The sequence below is a fragment of the Uloborus diversus genome, chromosome 5 (assembly GCF_026930045.1).
Source record: "Uloborus diversus isolate 005 chromosome 5, Udiv.v.3.1, whole genome shotgun sequence".
NCBI lineage: Eukaryota > Metazoa > Arthropoda > Arachnida > Araneae > Uloboridae > Uloborus > Uloborus diversus.
In genome coordinates this window covers 184,413,743-184,440,350 of record NC_072735.1, presented here as the reverse complement: position 1 = coordinate 184,440,350, position 26,608 = coordinate 184,413,743, and the positions used below count along the sequence as shown (strand labels likewise).

At 34.4% G+C, this 26,608-nt stretch overlaps 1 protein-coding gene across 1 annotated transcript in view; it reads left to right on the top strand.

Moving 5' to 3' along the window:
• The window catches only part of LOC129222288 (disks large homolog 5-like), a 111,954-nt gene that overhangs the window by 62,893 nt on the left and 22,453 nt on the right, over nt 1-26,608 (top strand). The window contains 9 exon segments of the mRNA XM_054856773.1: nt 4,261-4,388; nt 10,398-10,500; nt 10,585-10,761; nt 11,758-11,944; nt 13,627-15,526; nt 18,987-19,149; nt 20,444-20,546; nt 23,548-23,725; nt 25,575-25,755. Coding sequence (XP_054712748.1) covers nt 4,261-4,388; nt 10,398-10,500; nt 10,585-10,761; nt 11,758-11,944; nt 13,627-15,526; nt 18,987-19,149; nt 20,444-20,546; nt 23,548-23,725; nt 25,575-25,755 — 3,120 coding nt within the window.

Here is a 26,608-nt window from a genome sequence, read left to right as displayed (position 1 = left end):
AAATGAAAGTTAAAATCAAAAGCTGATAGTTTATTGTAAGCCAGATAAGGCAACCTGCGAAATTTGAATAGCATTTTGGTTTTTATCTTTTGATAATTGTTTCATGTATTTTTAGTGCTGAATCTGAAAAATGACCTTTCCCTTTTTATTTGAGGATTTTTTTTTTTTTTTTGCTAAATCAAAACTTTTTAAACCTCTTTTATGCTGACAGTTTTTAATTCCCCTGCAGAAAGGTACTAAGCCTATTGCATTAGGAACCTCTCTCCAGGGTTCGTACGCTTCTTCAAAACTCCTCCAATACTCCTTCAATTAGGAAATTTTTTTGAAGGGCCCTTCAATCTCCTTCATTTTGGTTTTAACTCCTTCAAAACTCCTTCTTTTTTAGTTCAAGACTGCATAATCTGCCTTTTCCCTCCACTAATTATTATTTTTAATATTTAAAAATACATAACAGACATGTGATTTTTCAGTATTTTTACTGAATTCAGTATTTTTTGTGAGAGCAAAATACTGTATGCAGGAAAAAAGAAGGGACGTTCATTATAGAAGGGGCTAAATTCAACGTGCTCCAGTTAATTTCATGCATCCAATTAAAATAGGATACAAAAATACACGGAAGAACTTTCAGATGTAGTAGAGTAAACTAACCATGTTGTGTTAGTTGATTAGTTGACTGTAAACTAACAACAATGCAATTTCAGTATTTTTCATCCTGTTTGGGTCACATGTCTGACATAAGTAGATGTGAATGTTGTAAACAGAACAATTGTTTGATAAGTTGTAGTTTTGACAATGTAAAAAAGGTCATCCACAAGTGATGTCATGCCTTGAGAGGGAGAGGGGTTTGTGACAAGGGGAGGTGAGAAGGTGATAAAAAGTGAAAGCATGCAGTTATTATAACACTATATTTATGAAAAATTTGACATGTGGCAAGGGAAGGAGTAAGGTGAAGTGTGACACTTTGTAACAAAGGATGAACTCGGTTCGAATGCGTTGAAAAAAAAACATTTAAGGGCAGCCCAAATACTTCTTCAAAATCTCATTTAACTCCTCCAAAACTCCTTCATTTTATTTCTGAAATTGAGTACGAACCCTGTCTCTCGTATGGACACTGACACTATTTTGGCAATCATTTTCTTTGATATAATCCTATATAATGACTGACTTTGAGTTTTTGTCCAGCAGTGGTATTAATGTTTGTCATTAATTTTGAAAAATAAAGCAAAGAATGAGCACAGATGGCAACGTTAGTTTGTATTTAGGCATGAAATGAACTTTATTCAAAGAAAACTTGAATGTAATCCAGGAATTTTTCCTTTGAGTTTATAATTTTGTTCAAGTTTTTTGCACTGATAAAATACTAAAGTTGCTATTTTTTTTAATTAAGTTAATTTTTAAATTTAATTGATTAGTTATACTGAGTTAAGAACTTTTAATTATTCATCTTTATTTGAATGAAAGAAGTTAGAACTGAATTTTGTTATGATTAAAACAAAACTTAAAAAACCTGAGTATATAATTTTGTCTACCAGTGTATTGCCTATTCTGCCCCATTAAAAATTTACCATTTGCCTGAACTACTATTTTTTTGTTCTTTCACATATGGTATTGAATGCTGAATTTTGTTTTGATTACCAAAGCATACATTTTCTCTTGCATATGTAATGTGGTACAGTGTGTCCAGGTATTCCCACAAGAATCCTTCTTTGAGGATTTTTAAAAGAATTATCTAAACATTGTGAAAACACTTATGGAATTTATGAAATTTTCAAAAAAAATTACTGATATTGATTCTGACAATAAAACAGTTGTAAATAAATACAAGCGAATTAAATCTTTTCACAGAGAAATATAGCTAGATTCTGTTTTTAAACTTTACAATTTTGTGAAGAGTTTGTTTTAAGAAAAAGTTTCATATATGGACCTTAATTTCTTCTAAATAAACCATTGGGATATTTTACGTTTTAACTAATCAAGTTCAACCTATATATATTTTATTCGATTTTAGAAAAGGTGCAAAAGCCGTTTTACATGTACAATGTATGTTTAAGAAAATAAACTATTGCAAGGTCTAAAACTACAGAATGTGGTGAAAAGTTTACTTTTGCTATTGTTTGTCATTAATTACATTGTTTATCTTTAATCAAGAGACTTTTTGGATTAGTTACACTGTTTACCTTAAAATTTGAGCTATGTGGGGTAAGCCAGGGTTTTCCAAAAAAAAAAAAAAGGGAGGGGGGGGCTCTGGCACCCTAATGTGCCACAAGAAGAGACAAGGTGTACCATTTAGTGTTCAAGGTATCAATATGTACCTATGTAATAGAGATAGGCCGTGGGATAATCATAATTCTTCAAAGGGTTTGTAAATTAGGAACCCCTGGGGGGTAACTATCAAGTTTTGATGATAAAACATGAATCTCTTGTTTTCATTTTCTTTGGTAATAGGGTTGTTTCCTTCAGTCAAAATTAGTACTTTTAGTCACTGAAATTGATAGAATAAGCAAAAAAAAATAAATAAAAAAAAAAAAATAAATAAAAAAAAAAAATAACATGGACCCAGAAAATTCTTTCTTTTTCCCAACAGTTATTTTTTAATTACTTTTTTAAAAATTTCCAATTTTGCAAACATGGCCTGGTCTTGATGACATTACATATGATGCTCTTTGGCGCATTTTGTACCTCGTTTCCAAGTTATGTTAATCAAGACGCGAATTAAAATTGCGCTCTAAGCTTTCTATCTATCAACCATATCATTGCCAATACATGTGGGTAAAGATGCGAATGAAATATTTTGCTCTGTGAATGGCAACACTGAATGTCATTTCATCATTTGTGATGTCATCGGCAAGAAATGTAAACAAGGGCGCCCATATGCAAAATTATAAGGGGGGGGGGGAGCTCAGATATTTTCCCCATGGGTTAGGAGGGTATTTTCTCCATGGAAACCGATTTCAGGACATATTAGTCATTAAAATATTTCATTTTTAATAACATATTCATTAATGGCTGTAGAATAAATATTTTTGCATTTTTGCAAGGAAAAATACCAAAAGCAAGGAAGTTCTAATTTCAAAGGGGGGCTTGAAGCCCCCCCCCTTGCCCTCCTATATGGGCGCCCTTGAATGTAAACAATAAAAGTGCACCGATATAAGTAATTTTTTTTTGAATTTTAAACTTAAACAAATTATTTAAAAAATGGTTAGATCCTATGTTTTTAAGCATGTACTTTCAGAAAAAAATACTTTTAAAATTTTGGAAACAACCACATTACATATTTCTTAGTCATAGTTTAACAATTCTTAGTAGTGCTAAGTAGGAGTGGATTGTGTAGTAGTTAGGGTTTTAACCAAGTACATATTTCAGAAAATTTTCGACTTTAGTTATTTCGTAACAGAAACTACCCTTTTACAGCTCAAAACTATCTCTTTTCTTTGTTTTATGTTACACTTTTTTTTTTTTTTTTAAATGAAGATATTGATCTATAGTTTTAATAAACATCACAGCTGAAAAAATTCTTTAGGTAGTATGTTTAATTCATTAAAGAAGTTTTTGTTTTAATTTTCAGAATTAACAGTAATAACATGCATTTTCAATATTCTTGAAAAAAAGAACAACTGTAGCTTTAAATTAACTGAGTGATTTTTAGATGGAAGTCTTCTGTTTGTAAAACATTAATAAGTTTCCCTTAAGTTGTCAAGGATGCTTTCATAAATAATTTATTTATTCTAGTTTTTATGTTTTGGGTTCATTCAAATTCAAATCATACATTAGTGTAGTAGACATTTGTGTTGCATTAATTTTACTTCTCTAAATGTTTCAAAACTTTAAAATCAAACTTAAAAATTCTAACAAGGGTAAATATAAATGCAAGTATGGATAAATGCTATTAGGGTTAATGTATCAGTTTTTCCATTTAATACAGTTGATTGCTTTCTTATAACTCAACTTAGCATTTTGTTTATGGTAATTTGTTTAACTAACTCTTGTGTTGTTTCTAAGCTGCATTGCCATTTTATCATTGCAGAAAAAAAATTGACACCTGTCAACAAATAAAACTCGTATATCGCTTGTTAGTTTATATCTATGTACGTTTGTAGATTTACTGTAAATTGTTTTTGTTTGGAGACCAAGGGTGCTTTCATAAATTAAATTTTGCAGTTTTAAAATGTTAAAATTTTGTACTATATTGTTATGTTTAAGTCAATCATTGTTTGAAATGCTTATTGTATTTCGTTTCAAAAGTCAAATAAATGATTTTAGAAATTTTCTTCGGAGGATGAACTTGGCCTTGAGCTTGGAGGTGGCAAGAGTGATAATCAAAATGGAAATGAAAATCCCATCTTTATTCGGAATATTGCAAAAGGCAGCAAAGCGGAGGGTAAACTCAAGTAAGTGTGAGAAAATATTTCTGATAATTCCGTATCGTTTGTTAAATACAGATTGATCTGAGAATCTATATTTGTGTTTGGGATTGAGTTCAGCTCTTTCTCCTGCCTAAGTTTGACTTGAAATACCCCTTTCCCCCCCAGGCCTTGAGGAATTTGAAAAAAGAAAAAAAAATTTTTAGCCAGTTAAAAATATTTACTTCCCCCACTCCCCGTCCAAGAGTGCTCATATGGAGGGGGGAGACAAGTGGGGTTCAAGCCCCGCACCCTTAGAAATTAAAACTTCCTTGCTTTTAGTACTTTGTTCTTTGGAAAAAATGTAGAAACATTTCTTTTCTAGCCATTAATTAATAAGTGATTAAAATAGCCAAATTTTAATAACTCTAATTTGTACTGAAATCGGTTTTCACGGGGAAAAATATCCTGCTAAACCATGGGGAAAATATATGAGCCACCCCTTAAAATTTTGCATATGGGTGCCCATGTCCCTGTCATGTCGATCTCCAGAAAGAAAGTGTTTACAGCAAAAATATTTATAGGCTATATTATTCATAATGCCAGGATGATTAATAATTGTAATAACTGGATTGATCTCCAAAATTTTAAGAAAAGCTAATAATGAATACTAAACAATGTAAGTAATAAAGATAATCTCCTTGGTTTGAGTAAATTGCAAAATTTTTTGGAAAATTTACCAAAGCAGGAAAATTCCCCGATGTCTCTCTATTGGCCATGTGAACGTATTTGATCATTTTTTTTTCACACAAAATCTTTTTCAACTTAAGATAATGGCTGCTAAAATTAATGATAACTTTCACTAACTTGATTAGAGTTTTATTCTAAAAATCCTTGAATTAAATTGGATGCAGCAGCATTGGGAAAAAGGAAGTTGCAACCTATTAAATGTTCATATTTTGGCTATTGGATATTGTTAATTGACCCTCAAAACTAAAAAATTCACCATCGTCGAATTTTAAAACACCGTGATTGATTTTTAATGAATTTTTCAAAAATCCAAGCGCAAAAGTGCGCTCTTCTGAAACGTCACGAGCTTATGTCACAGGGCACTAATGGGCAGCCTTCCACCGAAGATCCCTTGTTTTCGTACGGACATTTTGAGCGCGCTGATATTTTTATTTTTTAGAAATTCAATAATCCTTTTGAACACACTATGGAGGCCGGATTCGTTAAAGCACAATCTAAATAATCTTCCTCAAGTAACATCAATGATGATATTCGAATATTTCCGACAGGATGAGAGGTTTAATGTTCCAGAAACGCGAGGAGTTAAATGCGAGGAGATAAGCCTTTTACGTTTCGTCTTCGAAGTCGAATGCACGTCCTTCGGTTTCTCCCCTATCGGAAGGGTGCATGACGTCACTTCCTATGCCATTTGACGTCTCAAGCGCTTGAACTTTAAAAATTAATTTAAAAGAAACTACTTATCGTATCGCAAATTTTTTTTCACCTATGATGTTCATACATGTTACTCTATCATATAAAAATAAAATTGAAAAATCGAAAACTTCCCTATTGCAAGTGAGTGTGGCAAAATGATGTGGCGCACAAGTCCTCCTTTACAGAAGATAAAATATAAGATTGGTTAAAAATGATGTTAAATTCAAAACTATACATTTCCAAGCTGTAGAATCACACAGAAAATAAAAACGAGCAAGTTTTTCAGAGGTGGATGCAATCAGATTGCAGAATGCTGAAAAGATTGAGATTTATGCTAAAAAGAGTAAAGATTTTGCAAATATTTTCACTAAACATTTAATCGTTTTGAAAAAGCTGAAAACATGGTTGATGAACGTTTTTGCAGTATTTTGTCCAAATGTGGAATTCGAACTGTGATTCTTTTTGCCATAACTATTTAATTAACTGTTTGATTAGCACATTATTTTAATCTAGGCTTGTGTGTAGGTAGGAAAGACTCAATAAAATAATGTGCTAATCAAACAGTTAATTAAATAGTTATGGCAAAAAAAGTGATACTGTGAAATGACTTTATCACCAAAGATATTTGTTGCTAATGGACACAGGTCGACTGTATCTCACAAACCCTACCCCAATTTCCTTAAAAGTAAAAAGACTTCCACTTTAAAATCCCAATTGAAACCTCTGAAGAGTTTTCACATAAAAAACTTGAAATTATGCATAAATGCTGTTTTTTTAATACTATTTTGTTGAATTTATATTCATTTATTGTAACAGGGGCAAATGTTGACTCGGGGATAACTATTTAAGGCATTTATGTAGGACCGTTTCATTACCTCGAAAATGCTTTATTTTCATGAGATAAATGAAGATAAATGCTATATAATAATGAATATGATATTGTGGAAGATAAAAATGTACTGATATTTTTAAATACATATCCAAAGTTTGCTTTTGCTAAAAAATTCCTACCCTAGACTATTACCTACTTAGCCTTGTTACGAATTCAACTTAGTGTGTTTATGTTGGATTTTAAAGTTTTTTCTTTTCATATATAGTATGCTTAGTTCTAATAATAATATATTATTATCACTATATATATTATTATTAGAACTTATAGCCATTAATATTCCAGTCATGATTTGTCATGATTGTTTTGTTTGATACATCTGTAAATTATTGTCATAAATTTTTTGAAACAAGCTGTTTCTTTTTTAAAGAAAATATTACTCTCTCTCTCAAAATAGGTTTATACTTGATATATATAAAACAAGCATATACTTTTAGACAGAAGAAAAATCAACATGGGTTATGCACAAACAACACATTTCGCCATGAAAGCAAACAAAATTTATTACTCAAATTGATGCATGCAATAAATAATTGATTTTCTGTGGAATAGGGTGACACAACAACTGCGGATAATCTGTAAAATGAGTAGAAAATGCAAGGGTCTCCCCCCCCCCAAGAGCAAGGATGTATCCACCCCCAGAAAAGCAAAGTATCCCTTAAGATACCACCCCCTGAAAATTTAAGTGATGCAGTCTGCACCATGTCCCACCCCCCTTAGCGGGCACCCCTAAAAAACTGATGGTGGACACAATATTTAAAAAAAAAAATTAAAAAATCAATACCTCCTACATACATATTATACTGAAGCCAAAAATGTTGACAATGTTTATTAAAAACTTATGCAGAAGTTCAAAAAAAGATCGTTCATTATTGTACAGGGATTACATGCATCATACACAAACTCAAAAAAGTTAAATCGAAGCAAAGTAACGTTAGATTACGGCAATGATGCCCAACCTTTTTTCACCCGAAGGTCCGCACCTCCTGCTAAGCTCAATCTTGTGAGCCAGAATTTATATGTAATTAAAATATTACTTAATTATTTTTATATAACATAGGAATTTCGGGAAAGAAAAGAAAATAACAAACCAAGAATTGTTGTATTCCTTAGTTGCATGCTTATTTTATTAGTAAAAAGTTTCTGTCTGTTGTTTAGAAACCTGTTTCTGACTTTTCATTTGGCTCCGAATTTACAACATTTGTTCTTGATGCAAATTGAAGATGATCGGTTTATTTTGAAAGGACCCAGAATATAGTTTTTGATCTATAATATTTGATACGAGTGGTACCCGCACGGCTTTGTCCGTAGCAGAAAATTAAAAGGTCATTTGATTCGCCTGTTTATTTATACGAATAATGAATGACGAATTTCTCGCCAATTTGCTATGTTCATTTGCTCGCCAATGTTACGGTTCCACGTTATGATAATTAGGTAATTTACTCGTCCACGTTGTGATAATTTTGCTCGGTAAAATGTGCTTAAAATTGGAATAGAAAAAGAACAAAATTTGAATTTTTGAAAAATCGCTTCCGTGTGCACACCTCCGTGCTACAAACCAATTCTGTGCCGAATTTCATGAAAATCGGCTGAACGGTCTAGGCGCTATGCGTGTCACAGAGATCCAGACATCCAGACAGAGAAACTTTCAGCTTTATTATTAGTAAAGATTACAACGAGCAGCATGGAGCAACTTCATGCGCTACAGGTTAATGTTAGATAAAAATGCTATTTTATGTTTCTCACTTTTTACTATTCGGACGTTTGCTTTTGCTAAAAAATTCCTACCCTAGGCTATTACCTACTCAACCTTGTTACGAATTCAACTTAGTGTCATTTTCCTATGCTATTCAACTTAGTGTTCAACTTAGTGTGTATGAATTCAACTTAGTGTCATTTTCCTATGTTCATGCTTAGTGTCCTATCTGCATGATATTAATCTTGTATCAGTACTTTCCTACATCGTATTTTTCAACGATTAATAATCGGAAATTTATCGGATGTTATCTTTTTCGCTTTTCGTCCACATGTGTGAAGATCATTGAAGGGGTGTGGCATGAGTGTGATGCTGAAGAAGGAGTGGCTTATCCCGTCATTGCTGACTCAAACCAATAGCGTTATCCACGTGTAGTGGGCGTTGGCATCTGGTCATATGCGACTTTAGTGAATGATATGGTAATTAGGTGGAAGATAAAAGAATCTGAACTTCGTCTCTTCACCACTTGCACTCCGCGATCTAATTCACAATGTTTGTGTAGTTGAAAGACTCACTTTTTCTCTCACAATGGGATTGTGTTAGAAGATAGTTTCACAGAGTTAGTCTATTGAATAATAGGAAAATGATTAGTACCGGTGATATTCATATTATCCCGACAACTCATATTAATAGTGCAATAGTTTTTTAAAGCTTTTTACTTCGGATCCAATTTGTCATCGTAGAAATATTTATTTGAAATGATTATGTTTTTATTTTAAGTGTTGATAGCAAATAAAGCTATTTCTTCTTTTAAAAAGGCTTAAAGTCATTTATTATACTCTGCTACTTTACGAATTTATTAGAGATGGGTTTCATCCCATCATCAGTTAAGCAAGGTCACTGAGTTAAGCAAGAAACAGGTAGGAGAGGGAAATTTGTTTTTTTGGACAAAACTAGTTAGGTTACTTGTTTACGCAGACAGAGAGTGTAGGTGTTAAAATCCGGTTTCAACTTGTCGGGTTTTGGTGACCTTGGAGGGTTGGATGTTATTGGAAGAGAGGAGGAAGAAAGAAGTGGGAATGTTGAAAAGTAGGTTTTAAACTTACAGTGAAACCTTGATATCTCAAAACAAAATTTTTCCTCTACATTTTACATAAAAATTCTTATGTATTTTCCATAGTTATCTGGAAATTTGGTTTTCAAAGCCCTTGATCTATTGAAATTTTTCCGCAGAAGCGACTTTTAATTGATGTTTTTCCATTGATAATTTTTGTAGTAGAACTAGTTTTAGATATCTGCTGTGGTTTTTCTTCCCTTTTACTGGAAAGTATAACAAAGAATGGGGGGTCGTGGGTATTTGTGTGGGAGGGGGGGGGGGTGCTGCAGTCTCTTTTAATCTCAGTGTTTTCCTCAAAAAGTTAGATTCTTAACTCTTTGGAACGCATGCTCACCTTGAGGACAGGGGATAAATTTATAGTTGAAAAAAGGGGAAAATAAGTTCCTTGTTACTTTGCATTTTTTAAAATTGCCAAAATGGCTAATGAAAAGCTTGAATGTGCTTGAAGATAAAATTAGAACTTTGACGTCTGTAGATGAAAGAAAGTCGAAATTACGACACAATTCAAAATTAACTTGTTAATTGTTATGCAAAGTGGTCATATGGTACGGTACATATATAAATATATATGTTGTATGTGTGTGCATTTGTGAGAGTTACTGGTGTAATTGTTTCAAAACCTTGATAACTTGAAAACTTGATGTCTCCAATTTTTTTTCTTCCCGAGGAATCCAAGGTTGTACTGTACTAAGTTGAAAAGGATTAATTTTTTTACATCCAGTAATTAATCAGTGCAAATTTTTTTTGCTAGAAAATGGAAAATTGTGGATAGGCCGGAGCTTACTACAAATTAGAGATGACACTTTTATTTCTACTTCAATTTTTAAAAATGTTTTCTTAAGGTTGAAAGCAAAATATATACTTGTAACTTTTGTTTGGAGTTAGTTCAGCATTTATTCAATTTCATTTCAGAATCAACGACTGCATTGTGAAAATCAATAACATCGATGTTTCTAATGTGGATCGCAAAACAGCAATTGAAGCCATTAAAAATTGCAATGGAACGACTCTGTTGGTGAGTTGTATTGACTTCATGCATTGAAATATCAAGCTACTAGATTAATATTTAAGGGTGAAACTAATGCTTTTATTCGTTTAGGTCGTAAAAAGAAGAAAGATGACCAACAGTAGAGGCGTGAATAATGTAATTTTGAGTGTCCATGGAGGTAAACATCATGGTTTAGCTGTTGAAAATGGAGTTTACATTAGTAGAATCACCCCTGGATCTGTTGCTGCTAGAGAAGGTTCTATAGCTGTGGGAGATCGCTTGCTATCTGTAAGTTAATTTGTAACAGCTTTTTATTGATAAAGTACACATATAGGCAACGGCTTAAGAGCAAGGGAGCTACGGGGGGGGGGGGGGGTGATGCTACCCTGGAATTCTGGGGTTTTTTAACTGTCAAATTCCACTTACAATTTAAAAAAGGTATGTTTTTAAAGGAAAAGTACATAATAAAAGTTAGATGAACGGCATAAATGTTTTTTTTAGCAGTAGCACTTGAGCATATGAATTCATTGATCATTTTGCACATAGTGCATCAGCACACATGGAGAGAGAGTAAAATATAAAAATGTGACAAAGTAAACTATAAAAATGTCAAATGTAACTATTAAAAAGGTCAAAGGCCCAATCTTTATGTAAAATGTAAAACTGAAAAATTGTAAAAATATAAAATCCAAAAGGAGAAAATGTTTAAATATAAAATGTAACATCTAAAATAATGTTCTGCCACTGTAGTGGATTTAGTTTTAACCAGGGTGCACCACGAGAGGCCGACTACATTACATTCTTATACTTGCAGTATCACTTTTTTTTAAAAAGTACTTGTTTTTTTCATATGTGGAATAATATTGATTGGGAACAGATGTTTCTCCATAGCTCCTTTAAACCACTGTTATACAAATGAAATACAGTAAAACCCCTCTAATGCGGACACGAACAGGACAAATTTTTTTGTCCACAATAAAGGGGTGTCCGCAGGACAGGGGTTCAATAATGTTATTTCCCTTGGAATCAGGGAATCAAAAATTGTCCGCATAAGAGGGGTGACCGTTAGGAGACGTTTTACTGTATATGTTTCCTTTTATCTTTTTTTAAATATTATTATTCAGATTAAATTTCAACTTTTAAGTGTGAATTCTTTTTCATCTTTAATTTTTGGAAATAATTATTTTTCTGTTTTTAGTGAAAAAAAACGAGGTTGTTCAGCATCAACCAAACATGCTATTTCATTTAGAGTAACTTAAATCATTTTTTTTTCATATTTTCTAGATTAATGGAAAATCCATCGAAAGTGTGAAAAGTGCTAGCGATTTGCTAGATCTTGCCAGTTCCACCCTCACTCTACAAGTTTCCAAATGCATTCCTTGTCCGAGTTCTCCACCAAGTTCTGTTTCGAATTATCAAAATTCAGATCATCGAAACGAGAAGAAAACTTCTAGTCCCATTGGAAATCGTGGTTTGTTGTCTGTCTTAATATTTAATGAGATCATTAGAAGAAATTTCATGTTTTCCCTGCTGTTATGCATCTGAAAATAGTAGAAATATCAAAATATTAATACAGTATAACTTCGATTTAATCATACCCGATTTAACGATTTCCTCAATTTAATGGTACATTTCACTGGTCTGGATTTGACTGCATTAAATGTCTATTCTCCTCGATTTAACGATATCCTTGATTCAACAACTTTTCCCTTAAATTATTATTATATTTGAAGTAAAAATATTTAATTTTCAAAATTGTTTCCATTTGGGTATTACTTGTTGAAAACAGTACTAACAGCTTATTTTTATGCTATGCTTGTTGCAATTGTACAGAAAATCTTTTACCATCCGCTTACAATTTACTATACTTCTTTTTTTTTTCTCTTTGGTATGCACTACAAAGCAGCATATTGAGCAAAAATGCAAAGGGATTTTTCAGTATAAATATGTTTTTTTTAAAAATTGTATTGATTGACAAACTGTATCATGCAATTGCATAATAATAAAAAATATCACCTACAGATTGCATGTTGCTGCTAATTATCTCCATTTTTTAAATATTTTTTTATTTAGCATACCAAAATATCTTTTCATCAAGATTGATAAAGAAAATAAAGAATTTTGACTCAAGCATTAGTGAAATTTGGAAAAAGTGTGGCAAATATCACACAATGCAATAATTTTCCCTATTTTTTGAGTTGGGGTTTAAAATCCAAAATCTAGAGAGGTTGCAGTCCCTAGTGTTCCAGATATGGTGTTCCATATTGTATTGTCATTATTTCTTTGTTAGTTTCATAATTAATTATAGTACATGTACGTAAAAACTGAGTATACAATCTTTCGTTGTGTGTTTTCCGGAACAAGATTTTTTGAAAATACAAAGTAAATGTTCTTGCAGTTATTAGCCAAATTTTAAGATAGAAAAAAAGTAATTACGGGAGAGAAAAGGGTTGTAACAGACTCTGCCCTATCCAAATATCTGTTAAGACCTATTGGAAAAGCACCCATTAAGCACAAAATTTCTGATTAACCAAGCAAATTTTGCAATCCTGAACAAAATAAGTCAAATAATTTGAAAAAAATTTTTTTGAGATAAAAGCAGTTTTATTTACCTATTGTCATACATGAAATTACTGTTCTTCTGCTTTGTTTTCAATTTTATGTATATTGCTATGCTATCTATTAGAGGACTTTATAATTCTGCCCACAAAGATAACTCTAATTAATGAATAAAACTTTACAGTGTTTCCAACTTATATATTGATGCAATGATACCAATAATCATTATTAGCTATCAAATATGGAAGAGAGACCAATACTTGGCATTAAAACTAGAAAACATCAAAGCTCATACTAATAACTGTAAGAAAGCTCACCGCTAGGTGAGGTGAAATCCTAGCTACTGAATGAGTTCTTATTGAATTCTACGCTAATTCTTTTTAAGCTGTAACAGTGTTTAGTTCTCCTGTCTCTCAGCCAACTCCACAATTATCAAAAAATACTTATGCATTTTCTGCTATGCCTTAAAGCTTGCTCTTAGAAATTAGACTATAGAATTAAATAATATGATAAACCATAAACATTGTGTTAATTACATAATAATTAAAAATCAAACTATTCAAATTAAGATACTAATAAAACATTTTGCTTTAGGTCGAGATAGTATTCCGTCATCGCCAGATAAAGATGTGCTTCAGACAACACCAAAGAAGCCTTTAATGTATGACAATGACTCTGAGAGCTCTATAAAATCACCCGGAAGTCAGGCGGAGCATTCGAAAAAATCTCCAGACCTGTCTCCTCTCTCGCCAATCACCAGACGGAGAAAAGCTGCGTCCGATGATCGAACGAGATATCCATCTTCCCAACCGACTTTGTTGGATCGAGCTTATAATAAAATATTCGGCGAGAAGCGCACATCAAAAGACAAGAAGAGTTCTCCCACCAGTCCTCATTCTTCGGTTCTAGGTCACGAGGAAGAGGATCCCATTGCAGAGTTGGATTCTGTTCTCGAAGTCCACAGCAAGATGCTGAACAAATCGGTGAAAGAGAGCGCGAAGAAACCCGAAAAGAACGGAGGCACCTGGCCCAAGTACAAAGGTCCCTTGATTCAGTATTCGGAAGTCGGGACAGTCGCGAGGTATCCTAGTCGCAAAAAATCTGAGAGGAAGTCTCTAGCAATGGTAAACAAGCAGTTCAGCTTGTATGATCCCACCATGCAATGTTCAAAACAAACTCCAGAATCTCCCATGAACCACTTGTTAGACGACTGCAGTGATAATGAAAATGGCCGTCTTTCAGTGACCATGAACAGTGACAGGATATCGGTGTTTGTGGACTGTCAACACGGGCACCCGGCCTCTAGTTGTTCCAAAAAGTCCAATATTCCTATTATCTCACCAAGTGCTAGCAACACTCAGACATCTAGCTCAGGATCTTCTTATGCCTCACCAGATATCAGTAGTCCACACAAAACAAGCATGTCTGGTCAAAGCAATGAACAGCTGAGTGATATCAGGCTACCTTACAACGGGAATTCCAGTCCCAGCTCATTACTAGACTATTCCGTCGTGTCCGCCTATCCCAACAAGGACGTCCTCGAGTACTACAAGAACCGAAACCGGGCCAGGCCGCAGTCCGCCATGTTCGGAGTCTCCGACTCCGACTGTCTGAGTTCGCTGGAATCCAACTCCTCGAGTCAGTGCGGCAAAAACCTCCTGAGCTTGGGTGTGGACAGGACTTCTTTCAGTCATTCTGTCGGCATGCCGTTGTCGTTTTCTTCGCCCGACAGACCCCTCAGCGCCCGGTCCGGGCACATGTATCCCGTTACAGTTCCTACGAGTATTACGTCATCCGTCATGAGTCCTCCGAACCTCCTCCGGAGCAGCACCCCTTTCTACACGCTCAGCACCGGCCAGCGCGGCATCACCCACTCGCATCACCCCCATAATCACACGACGGGTAACCACGGAAACGCCCTGGTCGTCTCTCCGCTGCCTTCCGCTTCCCGCTATTCCTCTCCGCCCGGTCTTTCCGTTTACACTTCCAGGAGCGGGGATTCCCTCCTGAGCGTCTCCGCCACGGAATCCATGCTCGTGGATTCCCGCTCTTTCCACACCCACGCCGACAGCGGGAGGTATTCCCTGAAGGACAGCAGCCGGCACAGCTTCACCCCTTCCCCCTCCCCCTGCCCGTCCCAGTACAGCTATTCCAATCCGTCGCCGACCCAGAGCATCGACCTGCACTACCACCACAACTCTTCCTGCCAGACTCCGAAGCGGGTCGTCCCGGCCCACGTCCACACGGTCTACCGGGAGGACTCCTACGGCCCCTCTTCCGTGACTGACGGATTACTGACTTACCCCAAGAGGACGCAGAGAATACGGATCCCGTCCAATCCGAGCGTCACCTCCAAATCCTCTGCGGGTAAGGTGTCCAGCAGTTCCATCGAGAAGGCTTCTTCCGTGTCCGAGAGGAGCAGCCCGTTGCCTCCTTTCACGGTCGAGTGGCAGAATCCCGACGGATCTCAAGCGTTGGACCTCAGGGGAAGAATGTAAGTTCAGTTTTTTTTTTACTTGTATTGAAATTTGCTAGCAGCGCTAGACAATCCCCATGAATCCCTAATATCTCTAAAAAGTCGAAAAACAGTTGAAGCAGTGTAAAGGGATGTAATTGCCAAAATAAGAAATTTGAAGGTAACTAGTACACAAATAGTAAAATGACCTCTCCTCTGTTTTGGGGCAAGAGATGGTACTTAGCCCTGGTAGGTGCTGCTGTATGGCATGATTTAGAAAACAATTTCAATGAAAGCCTACCTAGGATGTTATCTTTAAATGCATTTTACTCAAAACTTGAAAATGTCCACTTGCATCCCTTTGCTTCTCACTGCCTGAGTTTTGGGTTGCAAAGGACTTCATCCTTTGCAAATCCCAAGCAAACTAAGATGTGAGCAAGTGAGGCCACAGTGGAATGAAACACCAGTGGCGTTCTAGAAAGGTCTTATGACCCTCACAAAACCCGAGAGCTCTCTCGTATGTCCACTCAAAAATCGGGAGTAGGTGGTCTAGTGGGATCTATGTCTGAATCTGAAAGATTCATCCAGGCATTTTGCAAAGTACCATAGGTCGGGTGAGTTTTCCTTTTTCTATTTAACTCTATTTTTGCCTTGGTGGAAATCTTACAAAAGGTGAGATCTCCAGGAAGACTCACACCCTCCTCAGCAATTGATCTAGCCGAGGAGTTTGCTCTAGTTCTTGTTTGAATCAGGGCTGTGGAGTCTGAGTGGGGTTGAGTTAGTGGTAACAGAGTCCGAGTTGAGAGTCGAAGGTTTAAAGTTCAAAGCGTCGGAGTCTGTCATTTTCTCTCAAAGACTGCAACTCTGTTAGTGCGTACGAAGTCAGAGTCGGACTGGTTTCGGGGAAGAGGAGTCGGAGTCAAGGGCTCTCTCTAAAATTGCCGAAGTCGGTCCTTTTCCCCCAGACTCCGCAGCCCTGGTTTAAATAGCTGTCGGGCAATTCTTTGGGTAACTGATTGACACTTTTGGAGCAAAATGAGACTTATGTCCCATTCCATGCAAAATATGCAGTATTTTCACATTTTTGCCTAGTTTGTTGTTCTTTTAGGGCTAAATTTAATCATGCAATTGAATTCCCAAAAGATTCTTTGGAAGGTAATTACTGACACTCAAAAAATATTCAAAACAAAAATTATTATTGTAAATGAATTTATTTAAAATAGGTTTGGTATGAGAAATTCCTAAGTTAGACATAACTGTAAGAATAATTTGTTATTACAATATTCTGCTAAATTTAATAATTGAGAGACGTCATTAAATGTTATAACATTTAAATAAAAATATTAAGAAATACACGCTGCTGACGAACTAGTTCTACAGAAATCTCTCTTTTTTTTGTGGCCTTTTTAAGAGTATTAATCCGTTTTCTTTTTTTTTTTGCTATATACCCGAGTAGCATCAACTCATCGGCCGATGATCGGCCGTTCAACGAAATCCGATCAAACTTTGATCGGCCGATGATCGGATTCCGATGAGTTTTCATCGGAAATTGCTCCAATATGTCTCATCGGCAATAGTAGAATCCGATCATCGGAAACCGATGAATTTTGCTCCCTATACCGATGAGATTTTGAGCAATATACGAGCAGTGCTGTTCCGAGGCGATGAATTTTGGATGAAAATAGGATGAGATTTGGAGCAATATACGAGCAGTGCTGTTCCAAGGTGATGAATTTTGGATGAAAATACGATGAAATTTGGAGCAATATACGAGCAGTGTCGTTCCGAGGCGATGAATTTAGGATGAAAATACGATGCCAAGTAGTAACAACTACGATATAGGGACAAGCAGGAGGAAAAAAAATTAACAGTGGAAAGGAAAATTTCAGAAGGGGTATTTTCGGATGACGTCATTTGGGACAATTACTTAATATATATATATTATTTTTTTAATAACTTGTTTAATTAATTTCTAATTTAACAACTTTTGATGGGCGAGATTCGTGAGTTCAATCTTAGTCACTCTAGCCGGGAATCGAACCCTAGACCTCTGGAATACGAGATTCATATGCTAACCACTAGACAAGTTATGCTCTCTCCAAGGTGGAAAATAATGTATTAAATAAAAAATCATTTGTGGCGCCATCTATCGGGTGGCAAGGCTATGACAGATTTCTGAACGGAAAGTGAGAATTTTATTCAAGGAATATACTTATGGCGCCAGCTAGTGAAGAGTCGGAGTCGATCATTTTGTCCGCAAACCGAGTCGGAGTCGGTAATTTTGGGAGTCAAATTGAACGGAGTGGAATTGTTTTGGAGATAGAGAGAAATCATTCAAGAGCCGGAGTCTCATTTTGTTCGCAATTCCAGTGAGGTAATCGGCGTTGGAATCGTGGAGTTAAAGTTGAATTGATTTTGCAGCAAATTGGAGTAAACCCTTCCAAAATCCAGGAGTCGGATTCGGAGTCAAAGTCTCAGTCATTTTTCCTCCGATTCTCAAGCCTAAATGTTGATCCGTAAAGCCTTACGTTTGATAAATAGGATATTCAAATAATAAAACTTATCCTATTTTAACAGTTGGGAGATTTCCAAAAATTTTAGATTGGGAAAATTTTTATTGGAAAATTTAAACGACCTACTTTTTTTAAGATGAAATGTAACTCGGCAAGTTTTCATCGGAAAATTTGATCGTTACGATCTCTTTTTCCGATGAAATGTAGCTCAGCAAATTTTCATCGGAAAATTTGATCGTTAAGATCTCTTTTTCCGATGAAATGTAGCTCGGCAAATTTTCATCGGTAAATTTGATCGTTACGATCTCTTTTTCCGATAAAATGCAGCTCGGCAAATTTTCATCGGAAAATTTGATCGTTACGATCTCTTTTTCCGATGAAATGCAGTTTGACAAATTTTCATCGGAAAATTTGATCGTTACGATCTCTTTTTCCGATGAAATGTAGCTCGGCAAATTTTCATCGGAAAATTTGATCGTTACGATCTCTTTTTCCGATGAATTGTAGCTCGGAAAATTTTCATCGGAAAATTTGATTGTAACGATATAGTTTTCCGATAAAAAACAGCTCATCGAAAACCGTTCTCGGATTCTGATCGCAACGATATCAGCGTGCATTACGCGATGAGTTTAGGAGGAGTCGATGATCGGCCGAGCAAAATCCGATGAGTTAATGCTACCTATGTATTGCTCGTTATTTTTGTGACAAAACTATGGCTATAATAAATTTTAGTAGGTCCCTTCAACTTCATTATAGATGGGGACCATTGTTTTAAAAAATAAGATTAATGAATTATCAATTTATTATAATTAATAAATTAGTTTTTAAATTTAATTTTTTAAATAGACCTTCTCTCCCTCCTCCCCTCACCCCTTAGTATTCCTGACTCTTGCAAAGTTGTATTGATTGTATTCTGAAAACAAATTAAAAACATTTGTTTATTTGTTTATTGACATCGCTTGCTCATCTTCTTACTCTTGTTTCAGACCTAAGCCTGGTGATTTGAGAAGCATTTGCATCGAAAAGAGCTCCGAGCCTCTGGGCATCCAAATAAGCTGTGGAGCTGGGGGTGGCATTTTTGTTTCCTCGGTAACCAAAAACAGCCTTGCTGCCCAAGCTGGTCTTCAAATCGGAGATCATCTTCTTGAAGTAATTTCATACATATCTAAGTATTTTAACAAACATTTCCATAAAAAAAAAGTAAAAAAAAAAAAAAAAAAACCCTAATAGCGGTTTCTAAAATAATGCTAAAATATTTTGTAATAGAAATGCAAAAAAAAAAAAAAAAATTTGATTTACTTTTATTTGAATAGGTAGGGGAAAAATGGTCCTGAAGTTTTTTTTTTTTGAATTTTCAACTATCAAAAGTGCACCAATTATTCATTTTACTGAGAGTATGTTAATGTACACATGCAATGTATTAAACCTTAAAACGGAAGATATTGTTTCATTTTTTACTTGATGAAATTTAAAAAAAAAACTTATTGTAAAACAAAAAGTCATTTTTGAAAAACTCCATTTAACCTTGATAAAACTCCCCCCCCCCCCCCGTCAATGTCTACTACACATTTTATCATAACTGCATTATGCAAATTGAAACCTGAAAAATTTTTAAAGTATCTTTTTATGAAACCTGTATGTTTGTGTTACTGTTACAGTCTTAAATTCGATAAATGTGGACATTAGTCGGTGAATATCAACATGTTCAGTGAGCATCAACTTTGGTGAGACATGACCCAAAGGCCGAATATTTCAAGTGAATCGCCGTTGAAAGTTGACATTCTCCAATTTGGCAAGGGCCAAAAACTAAAAATTTGGAAATAACAAGTATAAATGGTAGTAGGACATATTCTCTGGTTTTTGGGCACTAGGTAGTGCTAGTAGCCTTGCTCGAGACTGCTATACAGCACGATTTATGAAAACTTTTCAATGGAAGCCTACCTAAAGTTTGACCTTTAAATGCGTTTTGCTCAAAACTAAAAAAAATCCACTTCTCACAGCCTCAATTTTGGTCTTTAATGATAACAGATTTATATTAACTGTTTAATTTGGGAGTATTTATCAGCAGATTAAAAACAGCAAAAATTAAGATGCCTCATGGGGAAACTTCGTGATTCTATGAAACATTCTTTTAAAAAAATAGTTGATATAACAGAAATAAGAATTAAAATTTTTTTTCTTTCTGAAATCTCCCTCAGTTGCTCTTACAGGGCTTTCACTCCTGCATCAATTATGCGGAATAATGACAGACAGAAAAATTTGTAGCTGCAAAACTGATATTTTGACATTTTCTGTGCCAAAGCAAAAAATAAAAATTCTAAAAACAATATTCTATTTTTTTAAAGCTGGCATAGCATCAATTTTTGCATGTTGGATGTAAACTACGCATTTTGTGTATAAATTTTTGAAAAGTTATTAATTTTCTGTCTTCTTTTTTTTAAAGGTGTGTGGTATAAACATGCGTAGTGCAACTTATGGTCTTGCTGCAAATGTTTTACGGCAATGCATCGACAGCATTACGATGCTTGTGCAATACAATCCTGAAAGTAAGTGTCTTGTATGAATAATCAAATAACATTTTGTCTAACAAAAGCTTACAATTATCTTAAACTTCATAATAAATGATAATTTTTTTTTATACCCCACTAAGTTTTAGGACTTTTGTAAATGTATTGAATTTATTTTTGATGTATAATTTTGAGGAAAAAAGTGTACTGTCCGCCTCTGGAAAGTTGAGCTCCGCTGGCCGGCCGATTAAACGATTCCATTTGTCGAAATAGGGGTGATGAAAAACGGTTGAAGTTCAGAAGGCTTAATAGCCCACATCTGCGTCTAACAATTCCTCTCTTTACTGCTTGCTCTCCCTTGAAAGAAATGGACTTGCTCAAGTCCACAGCTCAACTTCTCAGAGGCGAACGGTACATAATTTTTTTAAGTGAAAATATTTTGAAGATGTTACAGAAATATGTGCTCAATCTATTGTATAAATTAAGCAAGTATTAAATTCTAATTTGGTAAATCTGAAGAGATTAATTAATCGTTGAGAAAATGTGTTTCAAGATCAAGAACAGGCAAACCAACTTGATTTTATGAAGCTGTTTAACTAAAAAACTGTAAAAAAATTATTTCTGAGTAAAGCTTACATTTTCCTCTAACAACTTTTGCATGAATCTTGTTTATGTGGATGGTTTTTGATGGATCTCACTCTATGTATTACAATACATTTGAGGATCACTAATTTTTTTTTGTAGCAAAATGAATTTTTCGATTGGCAAAATTAAAATTTTGTAGATAACTAGTACAAATAGTAGGGGAACCTCTCTGTGTCTTAGGGCAGGAGAAAGTGCTAGTAGCCCTGGTAGTTACTGCTGTACAGCATGATTTAGAAAAAAATCAATGAAGCCTACCTAGGACGTTATCTTTAAACGCATTGTACTCAAAACTTGAAAATCTCCATTTACACTGCCGTAGGCAGGTAAAGGCAGTAAGTGCAAATTTTTCATTTTTGTTTTTTGTTTTTGCACTTATGTCATCTATTTTAGGTTAGCCTTCATGTACAAGCTTGTTTATTTGGTTTCCGCTGAAAAAAAGGTGGCAAAAAGACGTCGAACTCCAATATTTCCCTATTGTTGTTATTGAATCCAACACACATTTCTTCAAATGTCTCGAAAACTCATTTCTGCACATACTGCCGTTTTCCTGCTCACATCAGTACTTCCCCAACCTCTTCTTCCCAACTCATCATGAGTGTGACCTGCAATTTATGTGAAAGAATGGGGAAAAGTGCTTATCCAATTTTGACATTTTTTAAAAATGCATGCATATTTTATTATTTAATGAATTTTAAAAATATATAATTTTTTTTTTTTTTTTTGAACCTCATTAAAACCTTTATCTAGTGTGCTAACACAATATTTCAATGGGGCTCCGACATTTATTTCAATTCCTCCTGCAGTTGAGGAGCCTGATTGAAGTGATTATAAATATAGATTTAGCACACTATTCATTTCATTGAGGCTCCTTGATTGCAGCGCCAGAAAAACAGGAGTGGCTCACTTATCTGTCTTATCATTTCTATGGAGACTACATAGGTAATGTGTCCTATATGTGCAGGGTTGTAAGAGTTTCGGCGAATGGTGGTTTTAAGCATGGATAAAACCGGGTTAAACCGGCCGGGTTAGAATCAGTTTTATCCAGTTTTGGCCACTTAGATAATTATCAAATTTTAAATGAAAACCAAATAATAATTTATTAAAAAGAAATGCAAAACAAACCATAATCATTCATCTTTCATTATTTATCTACATAGTAGGTATGTTTTACAGTTTGTAGAAATTACAGCATGTTTAGAAGATAAACTAAAGGTACAGGGGGAAAACACTTTTGAAAATTAAAAAGCAACACTACTGAAAAGTTACTATATTTATGTTACAGGATGTTTTGTATTCCTTATGTCTTTTGTTTTAGTTTCGAGCAATTTCAGTTATAATTTTGAAGAAAGTTGAAATTTGTTCACTACTATTGTTATAATAATATAAATTACTTCACTAATATTATATTTAATTAACTAAAATTGCTGTGCTTAGTTAAAAAACTTCCAACTGACAGATTTAGTAGTTGCAAAACACACATATCTCACATACATACAAATTAGAAGTGTGTTTTCATGTAATTTAGTTTTGGCCAGTTCTATGGTGGTTAAATCCAGTTTTGGCCGGTTTTAACCGGTTTTAGCCAGTGTCCTGTATAAAATCAGTTTTGTCTGGCCAAAACTACAACCCTGCATATGTGCCTGTTCTAAAGAAACAGACTAGTAAATTCAACTCTGTTTGACTCATTTCATGCTTAGGAAGCATTTAGAATATTATCTTAATGTTAAAAACTTCACTGAATAGGGAAGTTTTCGATTTTTGAATTTTATTTTTATATGATAGAGTAACATGTATGAACATCATAGGTGAAAAAAATTTTGCGATACGATAAGTAGTTTTTTTTAAATTAATTTTTAAAGTTCAAGCGCTTGTGACGTCAAATGGCATAGGAAGTGGCGCACTTCCGATAGGGGAGAAGCCGAAGGTCACGCATTCGACTTCGCAGACGAAACGTAAAAGGCTTATCTCCTCGCATTTAACTCCTCGCGTTTCTGGAACATTAAACCTCTCATCCTCTCGGAAATATTCGAATATCCTCATTGGTGTTACATGAGGAAGATTATATAGATTGTGCTTTAACGAGTCCGGTCTCCATAGTGTGTTCAAAAGGATTATTGAATTTCTAAAAAATATAAATATCGGCGCGCTTAAAATGTCCCTAGCGAAAACAAGGGATCTTCGGGCGGAAGGCTGCCCATTAGTGCCCTCTGACGTAGGCTAGTGACGTTTCAGAAGAGCACACTTTTGCGCGTGGATTTTTAAAAATTCATTAAAAATCAACCACGGTATTTTTAAATTCGGCGATGGGGAATTTTTTAGTTTTGAGGGTCAATTAACAATATCCAATAGCCAAAATATGAACATTTAATAGGTTGCAACTTCCCTATTGTTTCAGAATTCAGAGAGGTTGTCCCCGATAACGAAGATTCCAGCGATGCGATGTCTCCCTGTGAAACTCCTGTGATGCCGCATAAGATGAGTCACATGAAGTCCATCGATGCTTCCAACGAGGATGTGCCGAGTGCCCCCAGTTCTGCAGCTTCTACTCTAACCAAGAAGAAAGCAGGACACAGGTACTTAATTTACAGTTTTCTGAAAATCCTTTCATCAGAGTGTCCACCCGTTTGAAAAACCCATTTAAATTGGGGAAATTTTTTAATTTCTGAAGTAGGTCAGAAAATTTCAACTCCGGAGAAAGGCTGTATTTTTTTCTGGTTATAAAGTAAAAGTTAAAACTTCACCACAAGTAGAAAACAGACTCCTTTTGACACTGGAACAGCTGTGAATAATACAGTGCTGGACAAATTATTATAAGAGTTTTTTTTGTACACTGTATTAAAATAGTATTTATTTTACTGTTAAAGTACAGTACGTACTGTACACTGATTATTACGTTATTTTAGCGTAATTTAATGTTTGCAGGTGGCAGCACTGTCTGCTTTGTTTATGTTCTTTGTTTATCTACCTACCAGGAACATAACCTCAATCAGCTTAAACAGTTCACTAGTTATTTTTATTAGTGTGTTCTGTTATATTTAAAGTTAGTTTTAGGTAGTTAGTGAGTATATACAGTGCAGAACCTTTTATCCGGGAACCAAAAAACCGGGAAACCAGAAAACCGGCAACTTTTACCCGATTTTTCCGCCATCTTTTAAAAATACGCCATTTTGACTATTTTTGAAAAATGAAGCATTTTTTCTGCAATACCAAAAGAATATGAACGATTTCTTAATAAACACCATATAACTGATGAGAAACGGTTGCAAACACTAACTTCAAATGGTTATCCTTTATGCGGGGCAAAATTTCCGAAAGATTTTCTTGAATTAAAAAGTACATTCGTAAGTCTGAAATTTTCGTGTTTTATTCCAACTGAAAGCTAAGGAAATGAATATTGTCAAATTCTAATGCAGTATTTGATTGAATATCCTCTAATTAAAGGCATTTGGCGTAAGTGACGTCTCAAAAGTGTGGGAAACGCCGAAAACCAGATTTGCGATTTTTTTGGATAGTTAGTTGATCGTGAAATCTAGAAATCCATTAAACGCAAGACTAATAAGGCTGCAAGAACTCATAAATCAAATTTCTGTTGATATTAACGAAATGCAAAAGCATTAGTTATCAATAGCTACCGTAATCGCAAACACGAAACCTTTACAAAAAATTAAAAAAAAAAAAAGTGCGATCATGAAAGTGAATTATTTTATACACTATAATTCAAAAACTTATTTTTTGCCCTTCCCTTCATTTTCTTTCGTTTAAAAGCATCGAAAAGTGGAAGATTTTCCCTTTCTTTTCCAAACAGAGGGTCCCCGGTATTATGAGTTAGGCATTATGACAGATTAGTAGTGTTTTGGTGTTTAAATTATTCATTCACTAGTAGTTTTTAATATTTCGATATTTATAAGCATTTCTGAACTGTTTTCTTCTTATTTTAATATGAATAACTATTTATTATAGTAATTTAAGTTTTACAAACAATCGTCCAATAGCGTTTTTTAGCGATTCAGAAAACCGGGAAATTCAGATATCCGGGATAGCGATGGTCCCGAACTTCCCGGATAATTGGTTCTCTACTGTATAATAGTGAGTAAAAACAATTTTTACCTCCTTTTTTAAAAAGTGGTAAAAGAAAAAGTGTAAACCTTGTGAAAAGTATGCCAAAAAGACTTAAAATGCTCATCAAGAACAAGGGAATGCATACTAAATATTAGATAATTATTTCACTGTTCGTTAATGTGTCTATAGTTATGTAATCAATAAAGAATTTTCTTTTAAAACAGTCTTAATCTAATAATTTGGCTAGCACTGTAACTAAATTCAAAATTAATGTTGCTTTCATGGCATCTGTATTTAACATATATTTTATTTTGAGAACTAAATTTTAATTGTTTTTTTTTTCTTTGCTACTTTGATGTGTAGCGAGAAAAGGAACAAAAGCTCCAACCCTGAAGCGAGACTTGTGATTTTGAAGAAAGCAACTTCAAACTTGGGCATCAGTCTGTTGGGCGGAAACGCTGTTGGAATTTTCGTTCATGCTCTGCAAGATGATTCTCCGGCACAGGGCCCGAATGGCTTACGAACTGGTGATCAGATTTTAGAGGTAACATTTAAAAGTATTTGTAACAGAATGGAACTTCTTTTCCATAAACCAGTTATCCTGAAGTTTCTTTTTGATTGACCAGCAACCAAAGCTTAGGCCAAATTAACTTGGCATTACAAAATGCAATTAGTGTAGTAATTTGTAACTTTTCGTTTTTAAACATATTTTTAAATCTAATATTTAAGTTGTAATAGATTTTGTTGTAAAGTTTGAAATGTACTGCATTTTTTGACCTATCAGCTGCATTTTGCATCATGATTACTTGCCCCTAAACAATGTTTTTTGGTACATGACTAAAGTAGCTTTTTTCAGAAAAAAAAAAAAACTTTCAAACTTTTGTTTCTTATGCTTTGTATTGTGTACTTGTGAGAAAGTAATAAAGAAATAGCATTAAGTAAATGGAAATGCCAAAATGTTTCCTGCACAACAACAGCAAAAACTCAAAAACATGTGACACTTGGGTGTCAAGGAAACACTTAAAAATAAGCAAAAATGCAAAGTATTCATTATGTAACCAAATGGGAATTAAAGTAAGAAATAACAATGTCAAAAAGCAAATTTGCAGATTACTGCAGATATGTGTTTTGGAATGTAATTTCGTGTTCAAGGAATGCTTTTTTCAATGCAAAAAGTAATGAGTTTATGGATGAAAAGACACTGTCTTTTCATCCATAAGCTCATTACTTTTTGCTTTGAAAAGGGTGTTCCTTGTAACGCCGAAACAAGTGTTTGCAGTAATCTGCAATTTGTGCTTCTTGAGGTTCTCATTTCTTACTTTACTTTTCAGCACAAAGGTATTTATTTATCTCAAATGGGAATTATTTCAAAATTTAAATTTGAAACAAATGCCTTA